Source organism: Pteronotus mesoamericanus, unplaced genomic scaffold, assembly GCF_021234165.1.
Source record: "Pteronotus mesoamericanus isolate MK-2021 breed Mesoamerican mustached bat unplaced genomic scaffold, CSHL_Meso_final scaffold_167, whole genome shotgun sequence".
NCBI lineage: Eukaryota > Metazoa > Chordata > Mammalia > Chiroptera > Mormoopidae > Pteronotus > Pteronotus mesoamericanus.
This window is the reverse complement of record NW_026555308.1, coordinates 18,130,296-18,154,772: the sequence shown is the minus strand read 5'-3', so window position 1 is coordinate 18,154,772 and position 24,477 is coordinate 18,130,296. Positions and strand designations below refer to the sequence as shown.

The following is a 24,477-nucleotide window of genomic DNA, read 5'->3' as shown; positions in this document are numbered from 1 at the left end:
TGAAAGCCTCCCTCATACATACTGTCTGTCATCCAAGGTATAGTTTAAACTGCAGACTCAATTTTTGCCCCTTCACATTTCTCTACCAATCCATCTGCTCATGTACATACCCTTCCAACCTCACACAGCAGGCTTGGCCTTTATCTTTTCAGGTCCTGCAGAGCTTTCTCTTTCACTGGGGTATTGATGTCAGTTCTGACAGCTGTCATGTATATCGACTCCTCTGCTGATTTGAGTGTATATGTTGTTGCCAGTTTGTTTAGCCAGTGGTTACCTTTCATAGGCTATGATGGCAAGTTCACCTTTATGAATATAATTTGCTGAGCTTGTGGTGGCATCAATAAATTCTACCAGGATGAGAGGGAAACCAGATAACATTTCCCAGCTCCTTTCCTCATGAGACCAAAGGCCAGTGTCACACCTCATGCTTCTGTGTGAGAGGAGAGAAGGAAATTGTTTAAAGTTTGTAATTTGCAGACTAGTTTCTGAGGTACTTGTACACCTGTGAGGATGCATAGGCCTGTGTTAGGAATGGGCAGAATGGGGTATTTATTTAGAAACTCGAAACACTGAGTTAACTGGACAGCTCTGATAGGTAAATTAGGTGCTGCTTCTTGAAAATTAGAGAATGTTTTCAGAAGGGACTCTCATTTCTGTCAGCAAATCCCTACAGCTTATGCTTTTATATGGCAGTTATTTTCTGAAGTCAGACATCCCTATTACCTATTAGGTAAACACAGAAAGCATAGATTATGAGTTAAAAGTATTGACAGCATTTCAAGTGCTATCAGAGAACATTTAATTCAGTTTAATTTTGTGATAAATCTTGTGTTTAATCCCTTGGTTACTTTGTAATCATGTCTCTATTGATCTTTTCTGAATGACTGCCTGCAGTTTAATAAACTTTGTCATTAACCCAGAGCTTCTAAAGGGAGAGATTGATTTCATTGTCAAATCTGATAGACTCAGTAAGTACCTAAATATCACTACATCTGTCTATAGGCAGCTTTGGTATACAGACAAGCCTGTGGCTTGTTCACGAAATTTGGTAAAAACCTGGACATCTTCGCATGACATAGTTCCTTCAGAATTAGCATCTGATTCCTTATGCAGACTGATACTGCCTTTCATCTCTTAGAGCAATGTAGTAGCCAGTTAAAAGGACAGTATCTTTCCCTTCCTCAACTATCATTTACTCTCATTGCTGAAATAGCTTCAGAAATTTATTTGGTTGGTTTCTTAGGTCAGTGGGTACATGTTAAGCACTTTTTTATGTTTTGTGTAAGCCTGCAGGATAGTTTATTTTATTTTCACCCATATGATGCTAAAGGAAAGAAAATCCTTCTGGAAAAAAACAGAAATAGAAGACAGGGGTGAATGGGTGATGGGAAAGAGAGGAAGGGAGTATGCAGAGTCATATGATAGAACTGTATGGAAAAACTCCAAGACTTGGAAAACTTACCGTGGAACCCATGTGAGTGCCTCACTTAGTGATAGAGCATTTGCAATATGTACTAAACAAGAATTTTGACTTCTTGCACCTATGGGTATTTATAGCTGTTGTCATTATTCATTAATATTTATTGAGCCACATAGGCAGAGCATGTGAAATTGAGGGTCTGGATCGTTTATTGAGCTTATTTTTTTAAGGTCAGAAAGGTGTCATCGTCTGCCACTTTTCACCCCTGAAATAAAATGGTGAAGATTGTCAGTTTTAAAGAAAATCCAAAGTTTTTATTTCTGTCTAGATTTTTATTTTCGATGTAAATCCTTCAGAAAGATTTCAGGTATTTGACAGAAGAGGCATCGACTTTCCCTAATTATGCTTTGGAGGGGAAATGGAGGTGAATAGAAGGATTTTATAATGAAAATACTAAACTATAATTTTAAAAGTTTCTTCCAGGAAAAGGTCATAGTCCTGACACTTACAAATAAGGCTATAAAGATCTGGTGTTAGGGAATGAGAGCAGAATTGGAGCCATACATAGTGTGTTGTCAAAGCTTATTATCTGGGTTTGGAAAGTCACTTGTCTACAAGCCTCAGTTTCCTCACTTAGAAAATGAAAAGCATGGTGCCTGCTCTGTAGGGTTATTAGGAAATCAAATGAGATGTTGATTTAAAAAGGTATTAGAAACTGTCAGCTCTAAGTGACTATACAAGTATTAGTGTTTATGAAAAATCATAAATTGGTCTTTGCTTTGTATTCAGAAATGATCTTACCCTTCAGCAAATCATGTCTATTTCTGTAATCAAAACTAAGTTGGAACAGTGAACTTGGAGGATGCTTATGTAAAAGAAATCTCACAGACATATTCAAAGGTCTGGAAAATATGTTCTGGAAGAAAAACTTATACTGAATTAATGAACTCTAAGCTATGTTTGCTGAGCATTTTGTATGTGCTAAATAGTTTGCCAGGACAATAACATTAGAGAGGTTGAAGGAACCTAAAAAATCAACCCATGGAGGACCCTCACTTACAGCGATTGAAATAGATTGGTCTCTGTCCTCGAGAAACCAATTAAGATTAGTTTGAGAAAGGATGTAACAATTACCCATGCAGTGTGAGGAAGATCCTGAGCTAGAAGGACCTATTAGTGGTCTTCCTTTTTGCTCCCCTTTGTAAGATTCTGATATTATGTCAGGATCTACTGCCCCCGCCTGCTTTCTTTTGAGGAAGATTAAGGGAAAGAATGAGGATCAGAACTGGTATACCATGGCAGAGAGGAACTGAGGACTCTTCCATAGCTTGGAATCCCAATCTTTATTTCCTGTGGTCAATTAAATTTTACTCTGTTAGAAAAGTAAAATGAATAGATATACTGTATTTTTCTCAAGTAAATTAAAGATTCACTTAGGGCCAGATATCCATATTTCAGGTTGGATTCCTGGTGCATACCTCGTTTTCTCTTGTTTTCCCCTATAATCTTAATGCAAGCCCAGAAAAGGGTACCATTCCCAAATGAAAGCTAGAATACCTCACGCTTCCAGGATCTCCTCCAGGACAGGGAAATAACTATTTGGCACACACCACTTATAATAACTACAACATTATTGGTAAGCTACTTGTGGAATACTTGTAGAGACATGGGTCATTTAAAATGAAGATGTGGTTGTATATGGGTACCTGGAGAAGAGAAGAGGTTGGGAACATTTTAAGGGAAAATAACAAGGTTTGTACCTTGTTACTAATCTAGATCAAATATCTGTCTATGAAGAGGTTTTAATGACCAATCAGGATCCTTGTCTAGAATATCTGGATAATAATGCCAACATTTTTTATTTTTGTATGAATAGAGAGGTATTGAGACCCAGTCAATGGTAAGTTGGCATTGATATCAAGTCACAATAATGATAGCAATGCCTGACATTTTCTCAATCAGTCCCCTTTATTGTTTTGTCTTCTCTCCTCTTGGACTTAATAAAATGATGTATGATACTGCCTGAAGCATCTGTTTTTTTTTTTATATAGGGGGATAGTAGTGATTTCTCCGGGATGAATGAGGGGCAATAATTAGATAGGGTTGAAAGCTGTTCCAAGAAAGGGAGATGGAGCAGTCCTATTCATAGCATGGTGGAACAACCTCTAGAGTGACAGAAACACCCATTGCATTTCTATTTCTCTAATTCATTTGTTCAAAACCAGCTTAGTGTGTGCCTCATACAGTGTTCTCTGCTAGGAATTCAAGGATGATGATGAAGTCATAGCCACCATCACATGGAGCTAAACCAGAGTATTAAGGGGAAGATCCAATTACTAATTATTTTGTTACAGTGTAGTAAGTACATTAATTAACTATTTTCCCACCTTTTGCATGGAATGCCTAGTCAAGAAATAAATAATGGCCAATTAAAAGTGGATATTGGAATTACTCATCCTCTCAAATGCGTCTGTGACCTAAGTGGATAGATTTGAGTGGATGAAAAAGCGATAGAAACATGGGTGCTCTGCTCACCTCTCTTAAGGTAGCAAACCAGACCCCTTCCTGACCTTTCTTTGAAAGGCCTGAGAATTGCTTGGTGCTCACTTTCTCTTCTGGCTTCCATTGTGTCCCTCCGTCCTCCTCTCTTGTGTGGGTTCCTTTCACTTTTTTGATTTGCCCTTTATGTATGTTACTGCCCTTAAGCCCTTGCTGATGAGATTTTCTGCCTCAGTCATGCTTTCCTCAGGATTCAGAATGTTGCTGTTATGGAGTTAATTTTTTTTAAGGTTTCCTGTTCGTCATGCTGTATTTCTCAGATTATCTGGAGGGACTGTAATCCAATTTTCGGAATCCTTCAGGGCTAAGAGCCTAAACTGTTTTAAGCAATAGCATCTGGTTGCCAGGGACTCAACCACTTTGAGCGTGTTAAAGTCTAACAGCAGCCAGTTCTCAATTATCTATGGGAATGGGAGACTGCTGGGATGTTTTCAATTCACAGTGTGTGCAAAAATCTCACTTAAGCTGATAGTTGTGATCTCATCCCATAGCTGAATTGACGAGAGCCTCTCAGCAGCTGGTTTTTTGTTTCTTTCCCTTTTTTGCTTCTCCCCTCTAACAGTGGCACTGTACCTTTGACAGATGTTTTTATAATACAGAATTTGTCTGTTGTTTATCTCAATCTCTCTCTCTTTGACTTTTTTCCTCTCCATTTGGATTCCCTTATGTCGTAGCTGTCAGGTATTAAGTATATTTGATTAAGCTGCCTCTTTTTTTATATCGAGTACAGTAAAAAATTGTTTTGTTTCTTTGCTTTCTGATTAAAGTGTTTATGAGAAAGGTTGTGATAAAACAGTAACCAGGATCCTTGAAAGAAAGATAGGAAAATTTTACAAAAAGTCAGCATCTGAATAACTGAGAATTGACTGTTAGAAGAAAATAAAGCAACGGTGTGAACTCCTTCCTGAGAATGATGTGTAGACCATGTGCACTGCTCCTCAGTCTGACTGCGACAATGGTGTTCACAGCTAAGTTTTCTCCTGTGGAAGCTTTAGGGCCACGTGGGCTAAAACCAGAATGTGGTTATCCCTTTGTTTCAGAAATCTGAAAAATGAGTTTCTTTTGATAGATGCTGAATGTAATCTTGGTATTGGTAACAATAACATGCTAATTGTGCGTGATGGCAATGGTTACCAGTTTAAAATAGTGCTGTTGATGTGTAATTGACATATAGTAAACTGCATAAATAAAAAGTGTAAAATTTTATAAGTTTTGACATGTGTTTATACCCCGAATATCATTGCCACAATCAAGACAATGAATATGTCCATCACCCCAAAAGTGTTCTGTTATCCCTCTATCATCTTCTCTTCCTGTCTCTCTCAGTGAACCTCTAATCTACTTTTTGTTACTGTTGATTATTTTACATTTCCTGGAAATGTATATAAATTGAATCATCCAGACTGTATTCTTTTTTGCCTGATTTATTTTACTCAGCATGATTATTTTGAGATTTATTCATGTTACAGTGTGTATCAATTGGTTATTCTTTTTTATTGTTGAGTATATTGCATTGAGTTACATGACAGTGTATCTGTTCATTTGTTAACGGACATTTGAGTTGTTCCCAATTTCAGGCTATAATAAATCTCACATAAACATTGATGTTCAGATTTTTATGTGACATGTACTTATGTTTGTTTGGGGAACTAAGTAGCAAGAGAATGGTTGGATGATATGGTAGGTGCACTTAGAACTTTTTTAAACAGTGGCCAAACTGTTTTTCAGAGTGACTGTTCTATTCTAAACTCCTGCCAGTAGTGTATGAAATTTCCTCCATATCCTTGTCCACACTTGGTATGGTCATATCTTTTCCATTTTAGTCATGTGTGTAGTGATACCTCATTGTGGTTTTAATTTGCATTTCCCTAGTGACTACTGATGTTAAGCATCTTTTTATGTGTTTATTTGCCATCCATATGTCTCCTTTAGTTAAATGTCTGTTCAGATCTTTTGCCCATTTAAAAATTGGCTTGTTTTATTTTTATGAAGTTTTGATAATTTAAAAAATATATTCTAGATAAAAATTTTTTTCAGATATGCAATTTATAAGATTTTTTTTTCAATTCTGTGGCTTATCTCTTCATTTTCTCAATAGTGTCTTTTGAAGAATAGAAGTTGTAATTTTTGATAAAGTGTAATTTATTAACATTTTTTTATGGATTGTGCTTCTGGTGTCATATCTAAAATATCTTTGCCTAACACAAGGTTACAAAAGTTTTCTTCTATATTCTCTTCTACAAGTTTTATAGTTTTAGGCTTTACATTTAGGTTTTTTACTTTTTGTTGTTGCTGTTGTTTAGTTATAGCTGTCCCACTTTTTTCCATGAGGTTTTTACATTTAGGATTATGATATATTTTGAGTTAATTTTTTAAATTACATCGAGACATAGATAAAATTATTCTTTTTTGCATATGGATATCTACTTATTCCCTCAGCACTTGTTAAAAAGATTATTATTTCTTCCCAGAATAGCTTTTATACTTTTGCTGAAAACCAGTTGTTGGTGTGTGTGCACGCACGTTCTTCTGGACTCTGTTTTGTTGCATTGATTGATTTTTTTTTTTTTTTTTAATCTTTATGCCAATACAGGGCTGCAGTTTTACTGCAGTATGAGGGTAGCAGTAGAGAACCTTCATTACTCTATACCTAAGCCACTTTAACATTAAAATAGCTCATTTGCCTGTTACCCTCATTTAGCAGGGATCCTTTCTTAGATACCTCTAATAGTTGACGAAGTGTCTGGCACATAGTAGGTAATTCGATTTGTTTTTTAAAAATGTGAACATAAGGGATTACTTTTTGAATGCCACATAGGTTATCTTGTTTGTAAATTTTTACAGTCTCCTCTATTTACTAAAAAGTTTAGGTCCTGAAAACCTGTTAATAAGTCCATTTGTTCAAAATTTCAAAGTTCAGGACCAATGTGAATACACCCATACAAGTTTTAAGTTTTAAAAGAGCTGTATTGTGCTCCTGAAACCTATATAATTTTGTTAACCAGTGTCACCCCAGTAAATTCAATGAAAAGGGAAAAAAAACGGCTGCATGTTTCTTTGCTAACTTTTGACTACTTACGATTGCTGTAAATCCTTTCACTTCTTTTGCATTTGAGAGAAGTTATGGAATCAATGTTTGTAGAAGCATTCAATAACAAGTACAATTGTAATACAATAAACCAGCAAAGGACTTGACAGACTAAAATGACAGCACACAGCCATTAATGTCTTTTGATGGTGACAGACCACTCTCCCCCCTCTACCCCCCCCCCCCCCAACCTGGCTTCTTTCTTATTTTTAGTGTAAGTCTCTAAGATCAATCAGGTAACTAACAGAAGGAGATTCTGTTTAAATTGCACCCCTCATTAACAGCATAGGTACACATGGGCACATGCAGGAACACATACCACAGATGCTTTGTAAGTGATGAGCTGCCCTCGGATTAGTTTGGTTGGAAAATCAGATGGAGATTTTCTTTCTAAAACCTATTTCATGCAAGGCAGGCAAATCATGTCCTCATTTGCTATTGTCTCTGGCTTCATCTGTAATCAGTAAATGGAGCCCTGCAACCCCACATAGTGTTCATCTGCAATTTGTTGCTCCCCCTCAGTTTCCACAACACTGAACCGTCGGCTTTTGAAATTCAGGAATGGCAGAGGAAACCTTTGGTGGAAGATTGTAGTTTTGAGAAAGGGAAGTCTAGAGCAGGATTATGTATTTTGAGGAAGGCTGAGTATTGAAGGAAATTGTTTGAATAGTTGACCTCTCAGCATGTATGCTTCTGTGACCCTGCCCTCCATCACCTATGACCTAAAAATCACATAATTTCTACTGTTCATGAAACCTATTCCCATCTGTTGTGCATGGCTTGTGCACTTACCCCCTCTATTGCCAGCAAATATGTCTAAATCTTTTTACCTCACAGCCACCTTTCTGTTGTTGGCTTCCTGGCTTTCTTGTTTTCTTGCTTCTACTGTGATTGTCAAATGAAGGCCTTAAAGCATTTTTCCTGATCTCATTCTTATCATTCTGCCCTTCTCCTTCCTCCCAATGCTTGTTTGATAAATGCTTCCCTTCCTGAGAATTATCTGGGGACATTAATTTTCATTGAGAATCACTAGCCTAGATCAGGGTAGACTAATAAATTATCATGCTTTAGAAAATCATCATTTATTGATCCTAAAAAGTTCTTTTACAAACTAGACAGTTTTAGTCCCCATGTCATAGCATTATTTTATAGACTGCCCATTTTTATTTAAGGAGATTTTTAAATTAGTTGCTAATAGTTTGTTGGTGGTTTGTGGATTTATATGTACACATATACATATATATGTAATTGTGTGCACAGCTCTTTAGAATATTAAAGGCTGATTGGTTTATAATTAACCTCTTTGTCTTTAATTCTCCTTGTTTATAGTGAACAGTTTTTATCTTTTTTTTTGCTCCAAGGCAATCAATGAAAAATGAAATGATTATTTTAATGTGTACATAGCAGTCAGTAAATATTTATATAGGGAATGAAGAAACAGTGGTCTGGTTTATTCAGGAATTGTGCAAAAGGGCCTATATAGTAATTTATAAATAAAATTGTATCTTTGAAAGAATAAAGAAAATCTCTATTTCTTGAAAATACAAACTTTTCACATAACAGAAACTTTTAAAACACTTCATACCTTCTTTACCTCTTCCAGGGGTGTCCAGTCTGTGCGTGGCCCAGGATGGCTATGAATGCAGCCCAACACAAAATTGTAAATTTACTTAAAATATTATGAGGGTTTTTTTTTATAATTATGTGTTGCAGTGTTTTTAATGTGTGGCCCAAAACAACTCTTCTTCCATTGTGGCCCAGAGATGCCGGAAGGTTGGATACCCCTTAAGCCATCACCCCTGCACACACTTTGTTCGGGTCTTTCTTTCACTCTTCCCTCTTCAGACCCTCCAGAGTTCAAAATCTCAATATTAATTGGAGCTAAGATGATTGTACTGGTGCCGCTTAGATTTCAGCAGGTCTTTTACAAGCTAATGTCACAGCATGGGGTCTGTTTGCTGTGTAGCTATTCTGCAGTGCAGTGAGATTCCTTGATTAATATGCTACATGAAAATAAAATGAATTTGGAAAAAATATACCATATTCTCATAAATATTAATTCACATTTTATGGAATTGCACATAATTTTCAATATATTTAGGAGCACTTTGGTATGAAAGATTTGGTCTCCAAAGAGATGGAGATGACAGTTGATACATCATTAAATATCATTTTTTTATTAATCTGATACTCTACATGCATATGACACGCATAATAGGTGGGTTGCATAACAAAGAAAGGAGGTGTTTTGTTTTTTTTTTTTTTCTTCTCCTGTGTGGAGTTTACATATTATTCTTAGAAGTGGTGCAATTTAATCATATTATATAGAAGTCCATCATGGAACTCAACTAGTTGCTTCTGCTAGTGTTGCCATTCTACCTGAGTGTCTTTTCATGATACCTGATTATCATAATTTCATGTGAGACTAAACATTGAATAGTTTGTGCTGAGCAAACGTCTGACATAGCAGACTGGTAGTGGAGACTGGACAAAAGAATAAATTTAACAGGCTTTATTGAACATTTACTGTGTGTTAGGCATAATGTGCAAGGTTCTCAGACAGTGGCCATGGGCACTTGCTTTAATCTCAACTTATCTCCTAACCATGTCTTACCCCATCCTCATTGCCTCAGGAGAGCTGCTTCTTCAGTGGCATAGGGTAAATCATCTGCAGTGATAGCAGCTAAAAGTTAGACCAGAGGAATTCATTTGCCATGTAAGGTTGTTGTCTTTTATATCGTTTTGGTACAAGGACAAGGCTTTTCTCCTGTTTTAGGAGCTGCTTTCTTCTCTGATCTTTCTTGCATGCCATCCGTCTTGCCAGACTTTTTGTTTTCCTGCTTCAATCAGCGTTTCTAACTTGCTTCACTCCATGTTAGAAGCAGCTTGGGATGTTATGAAGTAATTATTGTGGATTGTAGGTAGGCCTAGGTACTTTAATTAGTTGCCTCATTAATTTGTTTACCTAGCAAGTATAAGTATACATACCACCTATTATTTGCCTGAGTCTGTATGTGAAGCTCTGGGGTTACTGAGATGAATGAAACTTAGTCCCTGCCCTCATTCTCTCAAGGGATCATGCTGTCAGCTGCCTCAGGATCTTTGCACCAGATGTTCTCTCTGCTCAGACCTTCAAATCTAGGTCAAATGGCAGTCATCTCTTCAACCACAACCCACTCCTCTGGACTAGACCATTTATCCCAGTTTTAGTAGGCTTTACCTTTCCTTTAGAGCAGTTAGTTCAGTTTGCAAGTATATGATTTGATTAGTATTTGTCCCCCAAAACCTAAGCTTCATGAAACAAGGGTGTTTTTTTCCCCCTGCACAATTGTTTTCTCAGCACTATAGGACAGTGAAAAGTTTGTACTTATTAGTATATACTAGGTGCACAAAAAAAAATTTGTTGAATGAGTACAAGCCTGAGAACATTGTTTTTGCTGTATATAAAGGCCTCCCTGAGTAGTCAGCACTGCAGAAAGTCCTTGAACTAGAAAAGGGAAAGCTCTAGAAGGGAGGGCTTTTGAGACTAAGGAAAAAGAGTCATAAAGATCCAAGATCCCAAACGAATGGCAGCGGCTTTTCTGTGGAAAAGATACCTAGGAGCTTCATGTATGTCAAGTGGGGAGTGTTGGGATAAAGTAGAAGTAGTAGAATAGACAATGCCTCAAGAATATTGGCTATGAAGGAGAGGAAAGAGTGGTATTTTGAGGAGAAATGGGTAAAGGGGAATTTTTGTTCTGGTTTTATATTATTTTTAAATGTGCATTTAGGACCATCGACACTGAGAAATTATGCAGGAGTGAGGCTTTATAAAGGAGCGCTTTCAGTGTAAGGAGATCATATCTATTCTACAAATGATAGAGTGCCAAATCCTTTTGGTCTCAGTGCTTAATGTGACAACATTTCTCAGGGATCAAAGGACATGCACATGCATGGAATCTGGTTATACCTGAGCCTATTTCACATGTGGGCTCAGATTTGCAGTAACGTATTCCAAGTCTTGTAATGAATAATGTCAGTGACAGGGCTTGAACCCATGTCTTTTTGAATCTCAGTATGACCTGAGCTGCCTGCAGGCACATAACTACACTAGGTTGTGTGGCCTGAAATTCTTGCCTGTAGTTTCTACAGATGCTACTTTATATTCCAGAACATCCATTACCCTTCTGCTACCCTTTTCCCCCACCCCAGCCACACACAAGAGTAAATGAAAAGTTGCTTTTGATCTTGGTGATAATACTGTTACATTTTGCAAAGAGGATAGGAATTAAGGATGCTCAGAGGAACTTGTGGTAAAAATATAATGCCTTAAGGAAACATTTTAGTGGTATGAATTGACAGTTTCTTTCTTGCTGGCTCACATCCTCCTGGCCCTGGTATGTTCAGTCTTGTGCTGCTGTTTTTGAATAGTGCATGTACTTAGTACTCCTTTTTTGAAACATAATTGATGTACCATCTTGGGGAGTGAGTGCATTCAGCCTCCTCAGGGAATATTGTGTGCTGGACCCAGCACAGAATCAGCTGGAAAGCCACTGTCCCAGGGAGCATTGTAATCACATTTATGGATAGGTATTTGTGCTTAGTTGAATTTTTTGCTCAACAATAATAGAAATGATATATTTGTGGTGGCATTAGGGCTTCAGAACAATTGAGAGGCATATTTCTTAGTTTTAGGTTTTCTCATATCCCACTTTCCGGTCCTTCCCACCTTCCCTTTCAGTGACTCCACTTAGCCTATATTTTGAATGTGACCATAGATACCTATTTAAACACCATTTTCCTTTCCATCTTTTCTACAGAAAGATGTAGCACTTAAGCCTCAGGAACGTGTGGAAAAACGCCAGACCCCTCTGACCAAGAAGAAACGAGAAGCACTTACCAATGGCTTGTCCTTTCATTCCAAGAAGAGCCGACTTAGCCACCCACATCACTACAGCTCAGATCGAGAAAATGACCGCAATCTCTGCCAGCACCTCGGGAAGAGAAAGAAAATGCCAAAGGGACTCAAACAGGTAAGATAGCTTGGCTTTGTTCTTTTCTATGGCTGACCACCCCTGCCCCTGAGCCTTTGGTACCTGTTCCTCTGTGGTTCTTCCTAACAGGCGGAGAAGATATCCTTGTGGGATGCTGGAAGGCTTCCCTGCAGAGCTTTGTGGTTGCTTCTAAAATATACTAAACTGAGCTCAGTGTTTTATGTTATGATTTGGAACTTCAGTATGGTACCCTTTTAGTCAAATGTGTTCTCTGTAACAAAGCTGATGCTACTGCTGTTGATGCTAAAGCTGATTTAGGGCAGACTGACTGGAGTCTTGATGGTAGTCAAGGTAGATTGGCTGATAGGGGAGAGATCCTTATAATTAGGACAAAGAGAACAGGCGGATTTGATCACTTAACACAGTGTATCTAAAGGTTCTGAGTTGCAAAAAATGGTTATCATGCAAGCAGTGCTTTGTAGAGGTTTAGATCTTTGTGGGAAGCTTACATATTGGGGCATGTGGAAGAGCTGTGGCAAAGAAATGAATTTGCCTTCCGGTTCCTTAGTTGCTCTCTGTAGCCCATAATTCAAGACTATCTTTCTGATCTTTTGACTGTATGAAGGTCTGGTAGTAGGGCTTACTGCTCTTTTAATAATTAGGTTTCAGTGATCCACAAGAAAATAAAGCTCTTGGCATTTGGAGAGCCTTTCTGCCTGTGCAAATCCCCACATGAGATAGATTAATAATGAGAAATGAAGCTGCTTATAGCAGTTTTTCTGTACAAATGCAGAGGCTTTTGTGGCTGTTGAGTTACCTGTGTCCTGAGTGTGTTTTGTTTGTTTTTGATTGGACCTCTTGGTACGGATGACTATCACTTAAAGGAGAAAGAAGAAAAAGAGTGTATTTCACAGAGCAAGTGCTCTAATTAGAAGTTGAACATCTAATTTCTAGTTTGCACATGTTTTCTGCAAAGGGAGAATAACTGGGATTATATAAAGCAGTGGTTCCAAAACCTCACAGGTCAATTGGAATCATTATCATAAGCCTTTTTAAACACAAATTCCTCCCCCCCCCCCCCCCCCGCCCCCTGCCCAGGACCTAATGAATTAGAATTTCTACGGGGTGAGGTACAGGTATTCGTAGTCTTACAAAGTTCCTATTTGGTAATGGTGAGGCCAGTTTGGAAATAATTCTTGTAAAACATCAAGAGAATATTTTTGTTGATGATTTTTAGTTCAAAGATTGGAGGGACCAAATACTCTTCAATAAGATCTAGTGGACAGTTTGGGGTCAGAGTTCAACCTGATGGGTAATAAAGGAAATACTCCTGAGAAGACATCTAGAGTGACAGATTTCAGCATTGACTCAAAGAGATTCCAGGGAAGTATCTCCAAATGTGAGACACCGGGCAGTTTTTCTAAAGGTACATGAGTCCTGAAATGAAATGCTAAATTGCAGTTATAGCAGTAGTTATTGGCATTTATGTAATGCATGTCATGTTATAGTCATTCAGTGAGAGAGGTTGTGTATTATAACCTATAATTCTAACAACAATCATAGCTAGTAGGTAATATGGTTACTTTACAGATGGGGAAGCTGGAGCTCAAAGAGATAAAGTGACTTTCCTCAGGCCACCTAGCAGTGAGGGACAGAGCCAAGGTTTAGACTCATATTCCTTTGGCTTACTCATTATCTCTGTATATTCTGCCTTTCTTGATTGAGAAGAAGATTGGGCAGGAAGAGAAGGAGAATTCCAGGTCATAGGATGTAGGGGATCTGTAAGTATTTCTAGAAACTACAGTACTTGAGTAGTTTGGTCAGAGGTGTGATTTTGGTCGTAGAAATGGCCTTTGAAGGCACAAGAAGAAACTGGATAAAATACCAAGTTCAGAGAGCAGGAAAAGCTGGAAAGTTTTAAAGCAAGCATATTTGGATGCAGATTTATATTTTTAGTATTATTATTATTTTTTTGGACAGAGAGTAGGGTGGGGGAAGAAGGGCTAAGTTCCAAAAACAGCAATGTTCCTGTGATATTTGTGACTCCCACCTCATGCCTCTCTGTGTGAGATATGTGAGAAAAGTAATTTTCCCAGTTGAGAGAGGTTGCAGTGTAACTACCACCTCTTCCCTAGGCTCTCCCTCCCAACAGGTAAGCCAAAGCTTCTTACCCTTTCAGTCAAGAAATCAATTTAATTTTTAGCCTACACTAAGCTGTGGTTCCTCATCCTTGACGTTCTTATTCGCAGACCCTGATTTTTCTGTTCTCTGTCCTCAAAATTCTTCCTTTTAGTTTGCCCTCTGGTGAAAGACTTTATGATCATAAAAGAAGGCTAGGACTGTGTGTCTCAAATTTGAGAGGCTTTTGGTCCTAATAATCAACCTTTTGGTACTATAGTGGTATTTGAAATCAAACCCATCCTTGTTTGAGGTAACATATTTGAAAAGCAATTATATTGAATTGTATTTTGGCCTATGTAAGGGCTTTAAAAACAAGAGGTATTTTCTTATCCTCAATGTTCATGCCAAAATATACTGTCCAAATCATGTTATTTTTCTAATAGGAAGGGAAGCAGGAGTTGATAATTGAGATAAAGCTCTAATACTTTTCATTTTCAATATTCCTAGAATTGCATGTGGTGCTATGAAACCCTGAACAAATCACAGTCTGTTGCAGACCATCTATAAAATGAGAGGTTTCTTGGGCTCCTTCCTCTGTGTTCCATGGTTCTTTAAAATTCTGACTAACACGGAGACCGGGGGTGGGGGGTGGGGGTGTGTGTGTGTGTGTGTGTGTGTGTGTGTGTGTGTGTGTGTGTCTTTTCTTTAAAATTCTGACTAACACGGAGACAAGGGGGGTGTCTCTCTCTCTCTCTCTCTCTCTTTCTCTCATGTTGAAGTCTGAAAAGGAAAACCATACTAGGTCTGAAGGTAATTTAGTTTTGGAGTCTTATTGGTTGTATAAAGACATTTAAAGGAGAGGAGTGAGATGCATTCCTAATGGGAGAGAGAGGCATGACTGGCTGTGTGTCAGCCCAAGCAAGTGCCATCTGCTTTGTTATCATTGGTAAAAGATAACACGTGAGTGTTGAATGGCCACAGTTTATGTCAAAAACTTGTGCTAAGGATATTCGCAGTTGCATTTCTATCATGATAGATACCTGTACACATTACCATTACATTTTTTTCCTGTCTTGTCTCTTACCAGATAAAGGAACTGAATCTAACCATCTTAGCTGGGAGGGGACCTTCAGATGAGAGTGAATCTTGAGGACAATTTCTAAATTAATGGATTGTTGTTTAGTGCCTCTTATTGAGGGAATTATAATCACAAGAACTACAGATGAAAGAGGGCAGTAGGAGCTGAGAATTTAGTCTTTATTTTTGACTTGGTGCGAGTGGATTAGGTTTGCATTTTATTAGGAAATCATACTTCCTGAGCAGTCAACTTAATGCACAGCTTTCCTGTAATTATGGGAAGATGTTACTCCTTAGTGGAGAGGAAATAATAGGATTTTTTTTTTTTTCTTCTGAGAAGCCATTGAAGGCAACTAATCTTTTTACTGTGAGAGTGCAATTAAGTAGTTTTATAAGAAAGATGTGTAGTTCTAAAATCAAACTGCCTTTTCCTTCTCTGGCCTAATTAGGAAACCTCAGTTCTCATGATATTTTTCTGTATTGTTAAAAGTATGCTTTTTACCAGAACTTAATGGAGATTATTTATTGGATTGTATTTTTAAGTATACATACATACTGACTTAAAAGTTGCTGAGCTGGCAACTGTCTTGTAAAGTGGTTGCATTTTTTACATGGCAAATTTGGATAGTCCTTGATTTCCAAAGAGGTTTAAAAAGATAAAGAAAGGAACAAGTTAACTGTTACACAAAAGAGTACATGCCTTTCTGACCCTTGCCCCTGACCTTTATTTGTCCTATATAGAACCATTTGCTCATTATGTGAGTGCTCAGCCATTATGTGAAAAAGTTTTAGCTCTTACTACTAAGGATATGGTAGTTTTTTTTTTTGTTTGTTTGTTTTTTTCCTTAGACTTGGGAGTGGAAAAATCAAAACGGAAGTTGTACAGGTCCTCTCTGTAAGGAGCTTTATTCTCTAATAGGGAGATTAAGTCACAATAAAATGACTGAGAACACAATGAAGTGACATGTTGCCAAAACTTTTAGCCAAACTATGACTTCATCAGAAGCATTTTGAGAAAACTTAATTCTTCTTAGCATTTTGAGTTAAATTTTCTTTCCTTATGTCTAATTCTAGACCATAAGGGATGTTTTAAAAATGTAATACTTCATAGTTTTAAACACTGAGTGCACAAAGCAGTTTTAAAAATAGAGAGACAATGAGGAAGAGTTGATTAGAGTTCAGAAAACTCTCAGTTTGGTTCTGAATGGAGATTTCTGAATCTCCATTTAGTTCATTAGTCTGTCATTTCTGACTGTAGTATGAATTGAACCAGAGGAAATAGGCTTAAGTGAAATAGGCGGCATTTAGAGATTATATGAATTCTTTAACACACAATAGAATGGATCATCAAAATGAATCCTAGACTCTCCTTTCTAACTGAATTTTAGGTGACAAAAATACATTTATTTAAGGGCAAAATTTCCCAGAGCAGGAGGCATCCTGTTGAAGTGCTTCCGGGTATTGGAGAATACCATTTTAGAGGAGAATAAAAGAATCTGGGATTATTGCAGGAGTCTAGCCAAGTAGACTCTAATCTTGGCGGTGAGAATGGCTTATGTGGAAATGCCTTATGTGGTTTAAAAAATGTTTATACAAATTGATATGGGTATATATTGCTTGTAAGGAATGGAAATTTATTTTTCTCTCTGAAGATCCAGTATGGTGGAATCAAACTTGGTGGAGGATTTGGAGCTGACAATGATTGATAAGAAAATTTTAGACAAAATTATAAATTATAGATACCAAAAATGTATACCGATTTCTAGGAAAAGAAGGGATTGATCCTAGTGACAAGTCTTTAAAATTAGAGCTTTTGTTGGAGCTGTGCCTGGTAGTTGCGTCTAGTTTGCATGGCCTTATTTGAAGTAAGTTGTAATGTTGGTACAAAGGGTCCAGGTGAGGAGCCACCATCTGTGCTTCCACTCGTCCTGATAGGGCAGCATATCTCACACATGCTCCTCTCCATTGAGATCATTTGCTACCAGAGGCTGATCCTTTATTTCAGTTGGACTGACTCAGATTGTCTGAGGACTTCTCTGTGACATTTGTTACTGGTAGAAATTAATTTGCAAAGGAGGATTTATAAACGAAAACTTTGATTAAGCCGACCCAGTTCAAGTCACATTCCCGAACAACTGCTAAGCAGTTTTAGATAGAAATGCAGGCTGAACCACACAGGTATTTGTCCACCTTGACTCTTAAGAGCCTACAGGTACCTGGAAATCAGAACATTTGAAACACTTACGTAATTAGGGATTGTACTTTAGTAATGAAAGACATACAAACTTTGTGCTCTTTCACAAATACGTTTGTTATAATGGTTAAATGACTCAAGATACCTTGAGCTAGTATTAAGAAATATGAGCTATAAAATAAATCATTTTTATTTCATACTTCAAGTTTTCATGTATAATGTGTTATTTGGGATTTCATTTGTTTTTCAAGAATTGTATAGTCACATGAAAATGACTGAGATATCAAAATTCTATATTTTTTCTTCTTATGGATTTAATTAAGTTGCACATTACTTTTTCCCTTTGCCCAAATTACAGAAATAATAATAAAGCAGAGGAAGATTAGGGGAAGATTGGCTTATAATTGCTCTTGGAACCTTGATTGACTTCAAATAAGATGGCAGTTTTTAACGTCAGTTATTGAGGAGACCCCAATTCAGCCTTATCTGTGTTCAGAATTAGTTGTGTATTATATTGGAGGTATTTGTTTGGAAGCCTGGGACTAATAAAATAAATTACGTGAAGGGTGCTTTGTTCTGTTTTGTTTTATCTTGGGCATTTGGAAGCAGTGACAGTTTATTTTCTGAATTCTAGAATTTTTGATTGTATGACTCCTGACTCCTTACATTGTTGTCTGGGATAGGTTCTGTCAGTCCTGAATGCTGGTAAGAACAGTGTGGTGATTGCTCGGGGGTTGGGGTATAAGGGGACTAAATGCTAATGGGAAAAAAAATACAATAAAGATTAAATTTTAAAAAGTGAGCATAAACATCACTTGACTTCAGAAAGATACGTTTGGAGATGTGTTGGTGACTAATTCTTAACTAAAATTTAGTAAATTTGACTAAAAATGGACATAGCACATTGACTACCATTTCATAAAATAAAACCATTTGAGAGGAAATAGGCTGAAATTAGAAAAGCAATGGCAATTAAAAGAATGGACAATAACTCAGAGTGATCCTGAGACCTAAAGAAATTCTTCCACGGAACAGTGATAATCATTGACTCCTAAAGTAAGGATGTGTTATAAGTATGTGTGTGCAAAACTTTACTGTCAAGGGCCATTTTAATCACACATATTGTAGAAGAGTAAGGCATTCAAAGTGACAATAATGATTCTTAACTCCACCAATCATGAATTCCTGTAGTATTAGTGGTTGAATGGTGAAGGAATATGTATGTGTTTCTCTTAAAAAGATTTAGCCTCTATACCTCTGATTGTTGATGAGGTATAAATCAACACAAAAATACAGTGTTTAATAAAGAAAGAACTTTCTTTATTAAACACTGTATTTTTGTGTTAAATTTACATTTTCCCTCTTCTGATGGTACAGTATTATCTGCATATGGTCAGATTTTCGTTGCAAAATATGAAATAAACCTCTCTGTGTTCTGCATTCTAATCTCTGCTCATAGCAATGCCATCTCCACACGTCTGTACCTTACAGGTAATGAGTAGGAGGTGTGAGTGGGTGAGTGGCTGTGTGGTTTGCAGTGGTACTGGTGGGAGCTGAGCAGATGGTTGTGATAGCCATGTGTTGCAAGATTCCCGTGGGAGTCAGTGGTGGTGACAGGCGACTCATAATGTGCTATTTACAGTTTGGGTTTGCAGTCTTTTAGTGACATCTGAATGCTCTTTAGCAACTGCTTTGATTACTGCCTTTCGAGGAGCTGCTAATTGAAAATGAAATTGTGGGTGGGCTTTAAGGCAGGCACAGGCAACTCTATGTGGTAAATGTTACTTGAGAACTGTTGGATGTCTTGTTGCCCAATTTGTAATTATTTTTCCGAGGAGGAAAAGCCAAAGGTACATTTGAAGATTCAGTATGTGCGCATAGGCAGAGCTGAATGTCTCATGCTGCCCAGAGAGCCAACTGTGCACTCACTGGGCTGGAAACCTAGCCATCTGCCCACAGCTCACCTTTGTGTGATTCTCTTTAAATGCTTACAACTGTGTAAGGTTGTTATTTTAAATCTGCTATCATCCTGTTGTATTCTCCCTTAGTTTTATGTAGGATATCATCCTTCTTCCTCTGTTGTTCATACAGTTAGTATGCAGGACAAAATGATGATCTGTTGAACTTTGAGAGATTATATTTAAGTTCTTCCATATACTTTTTCTTCCTGTAAATCTTTTTCTATGATACAATTCTGTTGAAGGCAATTGAGGCCTCCAAGCACTATGAGGAAAAAGGAAGATGGTAGATTAGATTGAAATTTGACAGTTGGATGATGGTCTTGATTCTCTTATGACTGCCTTCAGCTGCAGGATTGTCATTTGTATCTCATCTTCAGAGTTGTTAGCTAACGCATCAGTAGCATTTCTGAAATGGTAGCTTTCATAAGTGTTTATATGTTGAATTGTTTTATTGCGTATTCTCAATATAGCTTTGCACAGAGAAATCTTGTACTGAACAAGGAATGACCTCCCTCTTGGAAGTGCTGTTTGCTCTCTTTTTAATTAAATATGAAGATAGATAGAGTATTACTGCATTCTTTTTAGCTTTCCCTTGAACATTTCAGCGAATAGTAGCCGAGACAAAATTATACTGATTGCTATGCTTGGTTTGAGTAGGACTGATATTTACTTTTGGCGAGTCCCTGAGGCTCCAGCTGAGGAGACCTTAATGACACATCCCTTGCTGTACTTAACCCTCAGTCCCATTAGACCTATTTTGTCACAGGAACCCAACCGTTTTAATGCACTTGAGCTACTGCTGGGTCCTAATGATGTCTAAAAGTACCTACTTCAGCATTCTAAATGAACTCTAGAGCATTGCATATTGATGCAAGTGTTGATGATTTTATACCAAGCAGTTATAACAAAGTTCTTGTAGGAGCTTTGAATCTTTTCACACCTAGAGGTGTGTGTATTCTCACCCTAGTGCTCACAAACACACACACAGAAGCAGAAACTAAGTGACTCACAAATGCAGGCAGATCCTGTTCCTGCGTTCATCGATCACAGCTCTGCAGAAGCTGCCACTACTCCCACTTGTCTGCTTAAAATGATGCTGCTGTAACAGGTCATTTTTGATCACTGCTTGCACCTGCATTTGGTCAGGAAACACTTCTGTCATGTCTTGGAATCATGTAGTGAAAAACCGGACAGGTTCTAATTGCCACTGATAGTTCCAAGTGTCTGAGATTAGCTATAATTAGATTGAAAAGCAATAAGCTGCATTTTCTGGATAGGGAACATACAGAAAAATGTTTCACAAAGGGTGGTCTTTGAACCACTTATTTCAGAACAACTCTGGGGCTTTTGTGAACATGGAAATTCCCAAGTACTACTTCTGACTTGTGGAGACAGATGGAGCCCCTTGGGTTGGAAGTCAGCATGTAGCACCAAGTTCCTTAGGTGACTTCAGTTCAGATGCTGCAAGAATCATACATTTAAACAAACTGAATTGTGCTCATATTATCAGAAAAAAGAAAGGGAATAATAATTACTCTGATGTTTGCAAAACTTGTAACAAATCCTAAAATTTTGAAAACACGTCGTGTGTGAATATAATTTGATGAATACGTGGACTGTGTTCTTGTTCTGTGTATTTACAAATTGAATTCTTTTCAAAAATACTATTGGCAAAAAATAAATGTTTCTCCTAAATGCTATAGATATTATATTACAGAAAATAATGTTTTCAAAATGGCTACTTTTTAATAGGAATTTAATAGAATATTGCTTTGGTAGAATGATTGTATTTTTCTCTCCTTAAACACAGCTTTTATACATATGGTAACTGGTGTTTTTTCATTATTCTTTCTTTTAGGTTCTACTTATTTTTTTTTTCTTTAGCATCACGATGGTGTTAAATTCTTAAGTATATAAGTTTGATGAGTCCTCCATATTACAAAAAAATTGGTGTTATTTGGTGGCAGTATTGAGTAGCAGGTGTGAGTGAAATCTGAAAATATTGCCTGTGTATGAGTAGGGACTAAATACTGTTGACTGTTTTCTTCATTACAAAGAAAATTTCGATTTAATAAAATATTGTACTTGAATTTCTGGTTTGGGCTCCGCAAATTTAAAAGGAAATATTTTTCTTTCTAAAACAAAACAGAATAAAAATCCTCAGACGAATTTTTGTTTAAGTAGTATAACCTACACTTAATGATTTAATTATGGCCATGAGGTGTGTCAACAAATAGGTAACATTGATTTTTAACGTATTGCTACAAGACCAGAAATTCTATGCCCTTGGAGATGAATGCAAGATGATCTACTGAAGAATTGCTAATGAAATTATCACACAGTATGCATAGGTCAATTAATAATGATTTTTTATTAAAAAATACTATCATCAGATTTCCCTAAGAAATACTGAGGATGATGGTAAATGTCTCTGCCTTTTAGATGAAATATAAAGCTGGGTAATGGACCCAGTGTTCATTGCTAGAAGGTTGAATGGTACTTTTTGAAACTTAACCCAGGGTATAATTACCACCTGCCTCCTACCTCTCCGTATTAAAACTCTAAATCTGTATTTCTGAAATGAATATGGCAGTAGGGAGTCTAGGGAGAGGCATTAATGGGGAGCAATTGTGGAGTTGTGTGTGAAGGGGAATATATTGGAATCACTTAGTATATGCTGACTGCTCCCTTCATTCTCCACGTAGAGTGAGGAGACAAATTGACATATCTAGATATTGAAAAGGAACAATATGGAGTTTTAAAAACCTGTTTCCCTGCTGATTCTGACCTCTGTCGTCCTGCCTCCTCTTCAGACCTGCCAGCCCATCTTTCTCCATCTCTTTTCTATCTTTGAGTGCACCTTCAGGCTACACTTTCAGCTCTTTGACTCTCTCACGTTTCCTCTTCCATCCAGGGGCTCTTGCTTGCTTCTTGACCCAGTAAGGATTGCATGGAAAACCTCTTTAAAAAAAAAAAAAGATTATACTTATTTTTAGAGAAAGGGGAAGGGAGGGAGAAAAACATCAATGTGCAGTTGCTTATCATACGCCCCCTGTTGGGAACCAGGCCACAACCCAGGCATGTGCCCTGGCTGGGACTCGAACTGTCAGTTTGGTTTGCAGGCCGGCGCTCAGTCCACTCAGCCACACCAGCGAGGGCAAAACTTCTTAAATTAGCTCTCAAAGTTACAAAATGCCTTTATCATCTGGTTCCTTGCTCCTTCACTATGATGGTCCTTTTCACTCAACATCTTATTGATACTTATCAGTACAATACTTACATTATCTGGATTCTTACTATAGGTCGACATTGTTTCACTCATTGCTATTGTAATCTCATTAAAAAGATATCAGTGACCCTTGATAACCACCTAAATAAAATTGAAGCCCCTTAGCTTAGAACATTTAGGTCCTAAGTTCGTTCCATCCAACAGACCTTTCCAGCTGCCTCTCATCCCTGTGCTCCACAAACATCAAGTGGTTGCCGTGTTTGTTCTTATTTGCATGAGTCTCGTGCTTTCTCCATACTGCAGTGCCTATGCTTATGCTGTTGCCTTAGTTTGGAATGGCCTTGAACAGTTGGATCTTTTCCCTCAGAATTAATTGCATTTTCTTCAGAACTCCCATGATTCTTTGTTTATAACTAGAGTGACCCCAGAGTCTATCACCTAATATATGACATTTCTGAGAGTAAAAGGAGGCACCATGAATAATTACCTTGGAACAATAAGCATAAGTCAGGACTTCCTAGAAAACTGGGATATATAGTTGCCCTATTTATAATTCACTTTGACCTTTCTCATTTCGTACCCTGTTGTAGAATTGGCTGTATACACAGCCAACTTCTCCCCAGCTACAGTAAATACGCTCCCTGAAAACATTACTGTGTGATACAACAAGGGCCCAGGCTTGTGTTGCACATCGTGAAGTAAGCCTTAAAAAAGCGTCAGCTGTCCCTGTCTTGAAAAATGGAGATTCCTTTCTCATTTTTCATATTTCCATTCTTGAGCCCTTTCAGTCCATTCTCCATACCACAGCTGGTGTGATCTTTTAAAAAATATACGCGGGTCCTCAGTGGCTTTTCAGTGTATTCACATTAACATTCAGACTCCTCTGAGCTGTTGGACTCAGTTATCTAACTCCTTGTTTTTTCAACTTCACCTCATGTTAACTTTCTCTTGTTGACTGGCTCCTCCCCATCTGGCCTTCCTTCATTTTCTCCAATATGTTAAGTTTTTTCCCATCTCGGGCACCTTACACGGGCTCTTCTCTCTACGTGAAGTGGTCCTCTCTGTGCTCTTTGCCTGTTGGGCTTCTTCCAGGCCTTAGGCCTGAGCTGAAATGTCATCTTCTTAGAAAGACTTTTCTTTGCCATATTGTTCACTCCAGAGTCTGCCTTTAGTTTTTTCTCCTTTGCACTCACCTTTTTTTATTTTCTAACACTTAACACGATACATAATTACAGATTTTTCTTTCTGGTATCCTTTAATGTCTGCCCCTTCTGCTGGATTCCAGGTTCTCCTGAAGGAAAATAATCATATCCATTTTCTCCACCATAGTGTTTGTCGCACATAGAAAAATATGCTTAATAATTAAAGTTGCATGATTAAGGTTGGAATAATTATTTTTCCAATTGACAACATTGCTAATCACCCTGTTGTCGCATTCCAGTGGTAATTGCTTACAAAAGAAAAAAGCCAATACAATATGACCTTTGTTTTTCCTCTCCGGAGATTTGAATGTAAAATGAGATACTGATCAGCACATGCACACCAGGCAAAAATTTATTTCAAGAATATGGCATCTGCTTTTCTCCATGGAATGTCATGCAGTCTGTCTTCCCAGTGTCCTAGTCTGTCAGGATAGTAAAATTGTTAGCGCTGCCAGGAAAAGCTGGCCCAGGGAAACTACAATCTTCCATTTTCAGAGGTGATCCAAAAAGAGACCAGACAAGCAGCAGAGACAAAGAGGAAAGTGGGAATAAGGTGGAATTTACTGAGCACTCTTACATGCAAATATTTATGTGGGGTTCTACTTTTTTACTATAAAAGTACAAACTTTTTAATAGCTGAGCATGAATCGCAT

General features: G+C 37.5%; 1 protein-coding gene across 3 annotated transcripts in view; it reads left to right on the top strand.

Moving 5' to 3' along the window:
- The window catches only part of AUTS2 (activator of transcription and developmental regulator AUTS2), a 1,138,147-nt gene that overhangs the window by 272,251 nt on the left and 841,419 nt on the right, over nucleotides 1-24,477 (top strand). For all 3 annotated transcript variants that reach the window (XM_054589696.1, XM_054589694.1, XM_054589697.1), the window contains one exon: nucleotides 11,867-12,079. In XM_054589696.1, the coding sequence (XP_054445671.1) occupies nucleotides 11,867-12,079 (213 nt within the window). The remainder of the gene's footprint in view (nucleotides 1-11,866; nucleotides 12,080-24,477) is intronic.